At 51.0% G+C, this 13,420-nt stretch overlaps 3 protein-coding genes across 3 annotated transcripts; 1 reads left to right on the forward strand and 2 right to left on the reverse strand.

Moving 5' to 3' along the window:
- Positions 1–158: 158 nt before the first annotated feature.
- On the reverse strand, positions 159–1,395 carry H6S33_009661 (uncharacterized protein; the record flags this gene model as incomplete). The annotated part of the gene is made up of 6 exons (XM_044841081.1): positions 159–178; positions 272–350; positions 438–641; positions 733–840; positions 947–1,009; positions 1,114–1,395. 6 exons carry the CDS (start codon positions 1,393–1,395, stop codon positions 159–161), a joined length of 756 nt encoding a protein of 251 aa, XP_044698476.1.
- Positions 1,396–2,320: 925 nt separating this feature from the next.
- On the reverse strand, positions 2,321–3,505 carry H6S33_009662 (uncharacterized protein; the record flags this gene model as incomplete). Its single annotated transcript, XM_044841082.1, has 5 exons — positions 2,321–2,399; positions 2,460–2,764; positions 2,820–3,315; positions 3,381–3,408; positions 3,490–3,505. 5 exons carry the CDS (start codon positions 3,503–3,505, stop codon positions 2,321–2,323), a joined length of 924 nt encoding a protein of 307 aa, XP_044698477.1.
- A 1,070-nt stretch (positions 3,506–4,575) lies between these two features.
- H6S33_009663 (uncharacterized protein) lies at positions 4,576–9,056 on the forward strand (the record flags this gene model as incomplete). Its single annotated transcript, XM_044841083.1, has 8 exons — positions 4,576–4,830; positions 4,906–4,972; positions 5,040–6,466; positions 6,534–7,337; positions 7,433–7,862; positions 7,899–8,415; positions 8,471–8,574; positions 8,635–9,056. 8 exons carry the CDS (start codon positions 4,576–4,578, stop codon positions 9,054–9,056), a joined length of 4,026 nt encoding a protein of 1,341 aa, XP_044698478.1.
- Positions 9,057–13,420: the final 4,364 nt, after the last annotated feature.

The following is a 13,420-nucleotide window of genomic DNA, read 5'->3' on the forward strand; positions in this document are numbered from 1 at the left end:
TAGCGACTGATTGATGCCCAGACCAAAGTCGTATCTCGCGGTTTAAGGAGTCACCTACACGAGCAACCCTAAAAACCTTGGATATATATATCGCGCTCATGAAAAGTACGCTTTATTGAATAAACAAATCCTATACAAATTTTTAAAACCTACGGGATTTATACGAATAACCCAGCATCTAAACCGCCCCATTAGCATCACAACATCACTTCACAGAAAGGGAAAAAAAAAAAAGAAAAAAAAAAAAAAAAAAGAACGCAAGAAAACTCACCAATCTTCACCGAGCTCCCCGTAAGTGACGTGCTCTTCGCCATAAGCACAAACATATCCGCACACTCCTCCACCGTCGGCTAGATGGTCGTCTCCGTCAGCCCATCCCATCCCATCCATCCACTCATCCACCCTATCCACATGGGAAAGAAAAAAAAAATACTCACACAAGTCTTCAACGCCGCCTTCTCCTTCATCGCCTTGATCTTCTCCTCAGGAAACTGCTGGCCCCACTCGGTCAGCAGCAATCCGGGCTGGATGGCATTGACGCGGATCTTCGGGCCCTGGCTCGCCGCCAGGCAGCGCATCAGGTGCAGGCCCGCTGCTTTTGAGACCGAGTATGCGATTGAGCTCCCGGATGCATTTGTGGCCTTTCATGAAGTTTATCAGTATAAAAGCGCTGGAGAGAGTGTGTGGGGGACCGGGTGGGGCCCGGGGGGGGGGGGGGGGGAAGGATCATACGGCGATTGAAGAGGTGATCAGCATGCTGCCGCCGTCGGGGTTGGCGTTGAAGGTTGGTGCGGCGGCGCGGAGGAGGTGCAGGTTGGCTTTGACGTTGACGTTCCAGCACTGTGATCATTGGCGCTCATGTCAGATACCGGGGGGGGGGGGTAATGATCGTTTGGTATGAAATTGTGGATGGGGGCCAAATTGCAAAGATAGGATAAATACACACCTTATCCCAATCCTCCTCCTCGAGCGCATACAGATCACTAAACGCCCCAATCTTCGTCCAGCCCTACTCTCACACCCACCAACCAGTTAGCCATCAATCCCCATCAACCACCCATCCACCCTTCCACCCATCCACCTCTTCCCACCACACGAGAAAGCAAAACCTACAGCATTCGACACCACCACATCCAGCCCCCCCAGCGCCCTCACGGCCTCCTCGACAATCGCAACACACCCGGCATCAGTCGCCACATCCCCCTGGATTACGACCGCCGTGACGCCCCAGGTGGCGCGCACCTTCTCGGCGAGGGCCTCGGCGCGCGCCGAGGCGGACAGGTAGTTTATTGCGACGTTGCAGCCCTCGGCGGCGAAGCGCTCGACCGTGGCGGCGCCGAGGCCGCGCGAGCCGCCGGTGACGAGGATGTTTTTGTTTTTTAGGGCAATGGACATTGTGGTAGGCGCAGTGTGGGTAGGTGGAGGTAGGTCTATATGGATGGATGGGGTCGCAGGCTACATATATATAATTCAGTACGGACAGACAGAGAGATGATAGCCCGTCTGTACCGAGTTGCCGACACTGGCGACGGGTGCTGCATCTCTGCTGCTTCTCATGCTGACCGCGGGCCTCCACTGCATGCTCTGCGGGACGACATGCGGGGTAGCTTTCTATATCCAGTCCAGGATTGCCCCACCCTCTGGGTAGCATCCATCATGGCCCGGCACATGTATGTACCTGATCTGGCATGTGGTTGAGGTGCTTCCATAATAACTTCCGGTTATAAGCAGTAAGCACCCAACCCTGGTAACTGTTACTGCCCTTTGAGCATCGAATTGCACGTCAACCCTCACTTCCGACTCCCGGCCTCCCGAAGTCAATGTCTATGGTATGCATCAAACTGTAATCGGTAAATCAATTCCTCGAGTCCATTTCCATTTCCATTTCACACCAATAGATACCGACTATAACTATGTAGTAACGTAGCTCCCATCAAGTTCAAAGTAAAAGTCCCGCATCACCAAACTCTCCTCCACCCCCCCCCCCCCCCCCCAAAAAAAAAGCCGTCCTTTGAAGAAGGGTAACAAAAGAAATAAGAAAAAGAAGAGGTGGAAGATAAAGATAGAATGTATGCATAAAAGAAAATCCAGCCTGCGCAAACATACAAACAAAGAAACGGAAGAGAAAACAAACAAACATTAACAGATCCCGATACACGCCCTTAGTAAGAAAAGTACATATAAAAAAATTAGAGGGGGTTTGCGAATACTCCTGTCCGATAGTAGACTCAGGGCCACGCTTCCCAGGTATCCAGGTTTCCTTTCCTTAGGGAAGGGGGGGGTTAAAAAGCTAAATGATGATGTAAACAACCTTCTACCATCACCTCTCGCTGTAATCGTTAAGTGCAACACATACCGCCCCGCGGTGGTGTCCATTGTACTGGCGAATGATCTGTTGACTGTAAATTGTCAGTATATTTTTAAAGATGTTTGTCTTGTGAGGTAGCAATAGGTAATACCTGCTCAGCTCCCACAATCTTGCATAGTGATCGCTGCACGCTGTGACCAAATACGCGCTGTCAGCGCTAAACGCACAATCCCAGACCCATCTCTGATGTCCGTGAAGTGCCGTCTCCTGCGTAAACTTCTTCTCGTCCACGCTCCAAATCTTTGCAGTGTGGTCCGCAGAGCAGGTCGCAAGATGGCGCACATCGGGCGAGAGAAGCACACGGGTGATGTATTTAGTGTGCGCCTGGAACTTGCATACTGGGACCAGCTGCGTCACGTCCCGGTTCTGTATCATGCGCCAAACATAGCAATTTCCCTGGGAGTTTGCCCTGTTAGATATATGACAACCCCGCGGGGTATATCAAACATACCACATTGTTTCCAGCGACAAGCATGCTGCCATCCGTGGCCACCGTGACACTCCGCACCGGGATGTCGTCCTCAGGGATCAACTGATGCGTGCACTTGTTCTCTCCCAGGTCCCAGATCCGCACATTTCCCGCCTGGTCACAGCTGATCAGCTCGCCCTGGTTCGGGTGTATAACAACATCGTTGACCGGCGATCCGTGGGTGTAGTTGCGCTGCACTGATGCGGTACGGGTGTCCCAGATCTTTACAGTCCCGTCCTCGGAGGACGTTACCATCCACTTCCCTTCGCAGTGGAACCCGACACCGGTGACATTGTTGGTGTGGCCTTCGAATTGCAGGACCGGGTTGGGGTTGGTCGACTTGATATCGTAGAGTTTGACGGTGGTGTGGCCGGCGGCCGCGAGGAAACGCTTATCGGGGGAGATACACAGGCGATTGACCTGCGAGTCGGAGTGCTGGATTGTGCGTGAGCAGATACCGGAGAGGGCTTCCCAAAACCTAGGCAGTGGGAGCAATATTAGTAGCTGACAGAGGTCGAGGCAGTAGAGCGCGGAGGTGTGTACCTAATGGTGTGGTCGTAACCGGCGGTGGCTGTTGAGTAATATATCAGTATCTTGGTTTCTGCTTGGGGCCGAGTTCTGAGACAGTGCAGTAATTGCGAGGTGTACATACCCATAATGACACTCATATTGCTTATAAATATATATTCACAGTCGTTGGACCGTGAGAAGTGTTAGAAACGAGAGTGGGTAGGTAGATTGAAGATGAAGAGCCTGTAGAGAGCAGTGGTCGACGGGGGGGATGTCGTTGAGTGGAGGCACTAGAGGTGGGGCCTGATTGATAACGAACGTGAAGGGGATATGTATATAATAGAGTAGAATATTAGGGGGGGGGGGGGGGTATGGGAAGTATGACCACTCTGAAGAAGAGTGAGTCGATAGTTCAAGAGGGGAAGAGCGAGAACAGATGTGTGGAGGAGGTGGGAGTGGACTCGGAAAGGCTACGAGACGCAATGGCTGCCACACAAGAGAGAGAGAGAGAGAGGGCGCTGTTGCTGTATCAGGACGGGAAGAAGCGAAACGGGGGGGGGGGTGATAGGCCCAGGGCCGTCTGAGGTGGGGCGATGGGCGGAGGAGGAGGAGGGAGGAGGAGAAGGAGGAGGAGGGAGGGAGGGAGAGGGAGGTGCGGGAGTGCGGGATTGTACGTCTGAAGGGTCGTGACCAGCCCGTGGGGAAAAAACAGGCGCTTCGTCCAATTCAGCAAGGTAACAATCAAGATTCAACCACCAACCCCGTGATGTTCCACTTCCGCTCCTCCCTCCCCAGAGCCGCATCTCTGGCATGCTCGCCCGCCAAGAAACCAAATACATAACCCCTGCAGGTTCGGGTTGGTTGCAGACTTGCAGTTCAGTTCTGAGTTGTTTGCGGTTAGTGGGGAACCCTCAGGGCTAGGTGTGATATCTACGCAGGTGTAACAAGCCACAAGCCACAAGCCACAAGCCACAACCCACAACCTTTATGCCCCCCCCCCGGGCGTCACGTGCTCTGGCCTGCCAAGAGGCCTGAGATGCGCGTTTGCAGCAGACAGTTCAACTTCACAGCCCAACATCCCAACCAACATCCCTGGGCACAAGGCCAGCGAGAATTAAAGCCAACACAATCCCGCCTCCAGATACTACTACCCACCACTCGCCACATATAGTATATACCACCAAACTGTACACCAAAGATCTATACACTCATTTACGCGCCATCTGGGATGTTCACCACAAACCCAACGGCCGCTGAATCGGCTGCTGCGGCGCGAAGGAGGACGAGGCCAATCTCGAGGCCAGATTCAAGAAACACACAGAACAATGAAAGACCTACCAGCAACGCGTCAATGAACAGGAGTGTCAGGGAGAGCAGCATAATATCTCAGCGGGGAGATACCTCTCTCGGAAAGGCAATGACGCTGAATGCAATGAGGGGAGAGAGCGGCGGGAAAGATTCGGACGGTGGTGTTGTCATTTGGGTACGTAGTCAATGACAATGATCCCCCCAATCTCCACTGATTTATCAAAGAAATTATTATTGATATCTTCGCTAGACAAAAAACGAGAAATACAGTGTCTCCAAACTACCAGCTCTTCCATCAATCCTAAAAACATGCACAGGTTCCACTCCCCCCAATCCCTCTCTAAACACTTGCATTCTTCAGCGCTAACGGACATCCCCCCACAGTAAACGACTCCCCCATAACAGCCACCACCGACTCGACCAACGGCCATGCTCTCCTCCTTTCCCACACTGACGCCTACGTCTGGCAATACACTACGACCCACACAATCCCGCACACGCTCTCGTTCCCCCTTCCGCGCGATGAGTCGCCCTCCCCTCACAACCCCTTCCCTCTCGGCGCCCTTGTCTCCCCCTCCGCAAACAGTACTGAGCCCGGTCTTGTTGTTGTCATGCCCATGTCCGGCCGAATTGCCTACTGGGACAGCGTCGGCTCCGCTGTTGCCGAAGGCCTCTTCACCAAGAAACGTGGCGTCGAAGGAAAGGTCTCCCTCGTCTCCGGGGAAAGCGTAACAGCTATCTGTAACGCCGAACCGGCGGGTTTTCTTCTGTCGCTCAGCTCTGGCCGCCTCGCCCATCTGGCGCTCAGAGACTTGGCAGGCCGCCCCGGCATCTCAGTGACCATCATGAGGGGCTACGGCACCGGAATGATGGGCGGTTTCCTCGGGGCGTTGCGCGCCGGCTCAAGCAGACGTGACATCGTCGCTGTGCGCGCCGGGAAGGTCCTCCGGATGGGAGAACGGGAGATTGTAGTTGCCACTGCACGCGGCAATTTCTCTCGATGGCAGGTCAACCGCAGCGGCACCTACGCCAACATCGCAGACGTAGATCTACGGGAGGAGATGATTGCCGCAATCCAAAGTAATGTTACGGCGCAAGAGTTCGCCAGGCGCAGCAGGGACCAGTTCGTAGTTGTTGACGCGACGGTGTTGGAGGAGCCAACCCTGCAGACGAGTGCCGAGGATATCCAGATGCTTGTTCTGGCAAGTTTTATGCCGAGCATGACGATCCCCAGCGCACTGTATGCGCTGGTTTCGATCACATTCCATGCGTCAGGAAAGACCTCGGTCGGCCATGTCCATGTCGTGAAGACGTACACGACGCCGCTAGAGGAGGGCCGCGCACGGCCGAGATTGTATTTGCCGAAACCGTGTAAAACCGCATTTTTGGTCTTCTCAAGGGCTGTGGTTCTGGTGTCCAATTACAGGCCGAGGGCGCAGCAGAATGAGAACGATTCCATGATGGAGGAGGAGGGCTCAGATTACCAGGGAGAGGCATTCGAGGATGTAGTGGACTTTAGAGGAAACTTGAATGTCGAGACAGTGGGTAGTGGCATGGAGGATGTCATGTATGATGCTATCCCGCGAATGGATATGAATGGGAGCTATATGCAGGACAGCTTCTTGAGCATGAGCGGACTCTCTACCACGGGGAAGAAAGTCCGGAATCCTGGTATTATGCTGATTGCCAAGGGCGCCGGCGTTGTGCGTATTGAGACATTTGACCTCGAGCCGGTCAAGAAGGTCTCGAAGGAGCCTGTTAAGGTCAAAAGCAAGATCGAACAAGCTGTGTTCTATGGCGTCAAGGAAGACGTAAGTTGATCATTGACTGTATGCGCACAAAATTACAGACACGAAAGCTGACTCTTTTGATTTACAGAATCCTCTCAACTTCCAGGGCCGCAAGGAAGTAAGCTACCCCATCGAAGAGATCGAGGTGGCCGCTCTGGAGATCAGCGCCGAGATCCTTTCCTCAACATCCGAGTACCTTCCTGTACTCCTCCCCTCTCTTGAGAACCACCTCTTACTGCGTGCGACCCACCTTCGTGCCCTCGCTGAGCACCTCCGTGCCACATTCCCCCCACTATCCCGCGAGACTATGTGGCGTCTCCTCTGCGATGCTGAGAAATGTGAAGCCGCGCGCGCAGTCTGGGCTGTAAGGGACGCACGCTTGCGACAAAACCCAGACGCAGGTGAAGGCGTCCTCGAGGCCGTCCTAGCGGATATGATGGAAACTGATGCTGACGATACTACCGGGCACGATCCGACCCGAACGTGGTTCCAGCGCTTCGTGGGAAGCATCGATCAGCTACTGACATATGCGAAGAATATAATCATTGATGACAGTAAGAAGGGCCGTATGGACCAGCTCTGTTTCGGGAAGCGAGATTCCGAAGCGAATGACATCGTCCTGGGTGCACTGATTTCCGCGTGGAAGTTTCGGGTGCACTCTGCAAAACTATATGGTATGGAGGGTCTCGTCGATGTGAACGGGATCTTGAAACAGATCAAGGGACTCACGCCGCCATGGACTAGCGACCCGAATATTCTGCAGGCGTTGAGCGTACAGTACGAAGTGTCGAGTGGAATATTAAAGACACTCTGGGGTGAAAGACAGAACGTAAATGAGGAGTTCCCAGAAACCATTGAGCGACTAGCGGGACAATTGGTGGGGCTAGCAGAGGTTTGCTGCCGCGGTTTCGAGGAACGCATGGCATGGTGTGAGCAGCAGACTCAGGCCGGTGCCGAAAATTACATAAAGAGGGAAACACGATCAAGGAGCGCTACTTCGACGCCAGAGGGAGATGGATCAAGCCCCTGGTAGATTTCGGCCGCCCGGAGAAGGCGTACAAGCTGGCCGAAAAGTGGCAGGATTATCGCACCCTCGTGGAGCTCTGTTCGGAGGAGCTCCTGGAAAACGATGCCGCCATGGCGGAGCTTGGAAAGGTTCCTGCCTCTACTGCAGAGAACAAAGCTGCGTTGCTGGACCTCCAGAGGAGTAAGCAGCAGGCTCTCAATAGGCTTGAGAAGTATTTTGAGGAGTTTGGCTCGTCGTTTGCGCGGGAGATGTACGGATACCTTGTTGAGAAGGAACAGTTACAGACACTCATGGACGGCTTCGAGACTTGGCATGAGACCTATCTTACCGAATTCCTCAGGGGTGATAGGAAGTATGCCAAACTGGAGTGGATCCATGATGTCTCAATGGGTAAGTTTGGTCGTGCCGCTGATACCCTAAAGTTAGTTGCGATGGATCAAGAGGAAGATCTGTGGAACAAGAAGGTTGAGCTTTCTATTGGGAAGTTGGCCAAACTTGCTGCTATCAGCCAAGGGGGCGTAGACAGTAGTAATCCAGCAGATGATATCAGATATATCGACGCGGATCTGGAGCTCGTAGCTATCCAAGAAAAGATATATGAGAGTGTAAAACACCATAAAGATCAGATCGATACAGAAAGGGCAGTTCAGGACGGACTAGAAACATATGCCCCAAACCTAGCAAAAAAACGACCAGGGTGCCGAGAATTATGGAAGCGGGCCTTTGGACGAGCAGTTGAGGGCAAGGTTATTGGTGTAGAAGAGATCGGTGATCTGTTGACACTGGTGGATGATTGCGGTGATTCTGGGCTTGTTGGGTCAGGGAGCGCCGGTGAGGAGTTTTACTGGGCTTTGAAGGTTCTCTCTATAGTTGGTGGTTTGAGCCACGAACGTAGAAAGCTTGCGGAGAGGACAATCTGGAGGAGGTGCTACTTGAGGGACGAGTAAGTCTTCTACACTAGTACGTATGCACGAGTGAGGGTACTAACTGAACTTTAGCTGGGCGACAATCGTAAGCACAAAAGGGAGGAGCGATAGTCAAGTTGAAAGTGCGACTTATGACACAGCACTATTTACTACCATCAAGTTAGGATATGAGAAAGGTACCTTGTTTTCCAAAAAATCTCGCAAACAACCAAATGGCGCTAACACTACTGCTACAGGTCTTTTCAACGAGCGATCTCCCTTTCAGCCCCTAGATCCTGTACAAACATACTGTAATCTTGATAATCCACTCGACGAGCTAAAGATCCGCTTCACTCATGCCGATGAATCAGAGCTCGGAACCCTTGCCCACGAATATATCGCAGAGACCAGACAACTCCAGAAGTTTGTCAACCACGCTCAACTGGGTACATGGTTCCTTGGCGTGTGCGATAGCGCCAAGCGGGCTGCGATGGAAGATGTTAGAAATCCAGAGAGCAGCCTGGAAGAGGACACCTACGAGATTGAGGAAAGTTACGTTGAGGAAAGCTACGTCGAAGAAATCTATATGGAAGATGGTGCTCACGGTGAGGGAAGTTACGTCCAGGATAGTTATGTTGAGGCGAATTATGATGAGGGGGACACGGAAATGGAGGGATAGTGCGTGATATGTAGGGTCTCGATATCATTATAGCTGTATTTTTTCCAATGGGTTCCTCTTTTTTTTTTATCTTTCATTTTTTTAACGAATGGGGCAAGTTTTGTACGAGACGAGTGAGGAGATTACGTTGATATTTTGTTTGATTGCCTACTAGAGAATGCAAAATAGTAATATCTCGTTCAATAATTGGAAATTGCGAGTATGATATTGAACTTAAAGTACTTCACTCGAGGAGTGGTATAATTCCGAAAGGGTGTGTGTTTGGAAATCACCATTTTCCAGCGAAGTAACAGAATTTCATAATTGGATTGGCTTCGAGAAACAACGAGTACTAGGATTTATACCCACCCTATATGCTGTTACTAGATATGTCAGGTGTGATAACTACATCTAGTGTAATAGGGGAACTCATTTGCGGACGATTGATTGAGATATTGCTTCTCAAGTACATCTAGAGGACCTGATAAGTTTGGTCGAGTGAGCAAGCATGATTCAAGCGCTAGCAAGTTAGCATATGAATCGATTGGCCTGTATCTTTAGCAATTTCTGTCACGTGCTCTCGTGTCCTGCCGTCCAGTAGCGCGCCCATCTACGCTAGATCTTTGAGTATCCCCGCCTGGCTTCTGTTCCTGAGATTACCGAGATGTTCGTCACTAAACAACCCCTTACACCTGACAACTACATGTAGATCTCATCCTCGTCGACAGATGGCATGGAAATCTTTATGGCCACCATATACCCCAGCAACCGTCGACGGATAATTCGAAAATTTTCTCTGCACAGGAACGATGAGCATAAGCCTCTTTGGGCTCACGATGACCGTTATTCCTATGGGCTCCTAGTGACCCATGCCACTAGCAATAACGTCTTGAACATGTCAAGTCTAGCGCAGCACGTCAAAAGAGAGCTCTATCAAAATTTGACGGGCTTGGCAGTTCTAAGAACTTGGCTCTCTCCTTAATGAGGATGCTTGGCGGGCGAATTTCCTTACTATCGTAGGAGAGGCGCCGGGAGTCTGATAAGACCTGGATTGGGATGCTGTTTCCAGGGATGCTCCGGCAGCGGGTACGTTATGCGGTTAACTACAGCCCACTCTTGGAAACAACTGCAGCTAGGAACATCGTGGTGTTTTATGGTGAACGGCTGTTTGTGTGTCTGGCTTTTACCGTCATCTCTCTTCCTCCTAGCGGACTGTTACGCGATTTGCACCAGGGGTGGGTTGATTGTGCAGCAACAGGAAGTTGTTTTCAGCTAGTTCTCCTCCTCCTCCACTTTCTGGACACGGCCTTTTTTTTCCTTTCGACAAATATAGGAGAACCTGGGGAAATGACATTCTCTGCAAATCGAGAATCATTCGACTTATCTGTGGAAAGGTTTATAAAAAATAAAGAAAAAACAGAGGGGAAAAAATAAAAAATCGGCATGAGAAATGCAAATTTCAAATTTAAGCTGCAGACTCCACAGAGGTGCCTCCTTGGACGACGGGGCCTGCAGATGCAGGAACAACATTTAGGCGAACCCTGTTGGACAAGAGTAACTCTTTGGAGCTTCGTCGTTTGGCCTCTCATACGCCGTTACAGCAGAGATCGCTCCGAAGATTCAAGAAACCCCTGTCGGCGGAATTGAAAAGAAATTCATGCAATTAGAGTAGCAACCCTAACCTCTGTCCGGTGACGTGTCGACAGAAGGAAGACAGCTCGAGTCCGTCATTTCGTCCTATCCGCTCTTAGTTGAGCGTTTGATTCCGCATGCTGTATGATGCTGCCTGTAAGCAAAGTACTCGTATGGGTTTCTCTAATCGCAGACAAGGGTGTGTGTGTGTTAAAGTGTCTTCTTATAGCAGAACCTTTAAACGACCATCCCCTCCCCCCCCGGAAAGCATCAGTCGCCAGCAATAAAACGACTAACTATCGGAGGCATAGGTGAGGCAGGTACAAATCTAAAGGGGGGGTAGAGTAACACGGAGACGACCACGATTGTACATATCCCGTGATACGGCAAGTCCGCGACAAGATACCGGAGCCTGTTGCATCAAATTCCCGCTGACTGGGATGTTGCGGCTTCCTATGTGAAAGTCTCAGCCATCTCCTATTTCGATAACTGGATAGAATGCGGTCGTTTATTGATTGCGAAGAGCATGTATGTATCAATTCATACATTGAATTGAGGCTCCGGTCTTTAAACAAGCGAGGGAAGCCACAGAAGAGGATCGCCCGTGTATCTTGCGGTTCATCCCACTGCTGGCTGTGTTGAAGGACATGGTGCCTGCAGGACGACTACACCTACCCCACAGCCTGTAGGTACAACCCGCGAAAGATGTTAAAATCATGACTGCGGGGGCGGGTTCGAATCGATCCCATCTTTATCGTCAACGGTCAACATTGCAAGCTCCCCGTCAAGGATGTTAGGATACCAATCAGGCTTGTCGATGGTGCTAATGGAAGGTAACTATTCCCCAGAGTTATGAGATGTGAAAGAAAAGGAAATAAAGCAACGCCAGGCGGATGGGAGACTTTATCTAAATATCAGAGTGATAAGATGAAATGTTGAGGCTTGTGGGTGTCTTTGATCCTGAATCACTACTCTCCCACTGATTTGAAAAAGGCAGAGTGATACCTAATATTAAGGCTACACATAGCCTCGGCGTAAAGTTCTGAACAATATATCCAAGCGTCTCCGACTGATTCCGTTGGTATTACCTCCGAGCACTCGGGACATTATGCCTTGGGACACAATTTCTGGATATCTACCCGTGGCGGGCAACGACGGCGGCCGATCCCTTGGTAATTTCTCTTCTGACTTCCTCGATAATAAGCGCAGCAAACGATTTGCGGCTCACAGCAGGACGGTTGACAGAATGATATTTTACGAAAGACACCTCCATCCAGTAGATGCACTCGTACAGGATCACTTGATGTATGAACCACTTACATACCTACCTATTCCGACTTCAGGCGCCGATGGGGTGGTCAGCGCCAGCGCCTTGCTTGGCTGGCGTCGGCTACTTGCGCTGACTGGCCCGTGCGGATGAATTGTAGGGAATACGAGATTTCTGTAAACTTTTAAAAACTTTGGCAACACGTCTCTACAAAGTAGAAGATGAGGTGAAGGAAGGGGAGCTCATAACTATCATTATCATCATCATAGACCAAGGATCAGTATTCACGAAGCGGTAAATATCTAAATACCGCCACACGGCATGTGCGGAAGGACCACAACATTTGTTCATAGTAGCGGGAAAATGTGTCCTAGCGAGATTCCCCCTCGCCGCATCCGGATCCCAAGCATTGTCCATGTACAACCTTTTTAATTATCACGAAGTTAATTGCGGTTGAATCTGTGGTTGGAATTCAAGGAAACATGTGAAGATCCATATCAATAGTATTGATGGGAATATTCGAGCGAGAACTGCCCTCTCTCTTTGATATTTGCCTATATGCCAGCTCAATTAACTGCTTGCTACATGTAGTCATGAAGTCGATAGACAGATCAGTACCAGCGCCAGGAACAACTCCATAAGTGGAACAAAACGAAACCCACTAGGGTTTGGTTCGACCGTGCAATTGAGCCAGCCAACCAGGGTCGCGTAGCCGAAAACGGATTCTGCCCTCTAGTTGGTTGGCTTTGAAGTTAGCCCTCCTTAGAGGCTGCTTCTGGTACTGCTGCTGGGGGGGGGGGGAACGGAGAAGAAAAGGAAGTGAAGAAGTAAGGGCTGAAGGTTCAAGCTTCAAAGATGTTTCTGCAGCTTTTCTCTGATGGCGGCTGCTTAATTCTTCCAGAAGGTCGCCACCCATTGCTCTGAGCATTCCGTAAATTTTAATTTTTTTCTCTTTCCTTGCCTGTTCTCCGACCAAATTGGCATTGCACCTTGGCCGGGGACCGGGCGCGGGTTGCGTTGCCCAGCCGAAGAGGCCTAGGCTGCGTTCAACGCTCACACAAACCCCAGCCTCAACTGCAAGCACTTGCCGCCGCTCACCCTTTGGTGCTGCTGCTTGACTGACCTCTCTTCGCTTTTCCGGATCGAATTCTCTCTTCTGTCCTCCTCTCTCCCATATCTCTATTCTACTCACATCTCCCCCCTTTCCCTTCCTCTCTTCTTCTGCTACTCTCTCCCCCTTTCTACTCGCCCACCTCGATTTGGTACACAGGAGCCTGCAGGGCGTGGAGTGCAGCACGGTAGTCTATCAGTGGCTTCATATTTCTCTCATTCCCTAACTACATCAGCCAGCTCTCCTCTCTCTCCCTCTTTCTCTTTTCTTGCTCTGCTCCTGCTCTCCGTTTCGTCTCGCTCCCTCTCTCCTGTTGTCCCTCTACTACACAGAACTCACTCTCCAGTCAGATCGATCTACGTACGTGCCCATCCG

This window comes from Morchella sextelata, assembly GCF_020137385.1.
Source record: "Morchella sextelata strain SCLS chromosome Unknown scls_3, whole genome shotgun sequence".
NCBI classification, from domain to species: domain Eukaryota; kingdom Fungi; phylum Ascomycota; class Pezizomycetes; order Pezizales; family Morchellaceae; genus Morchella; species Morchella sextelata.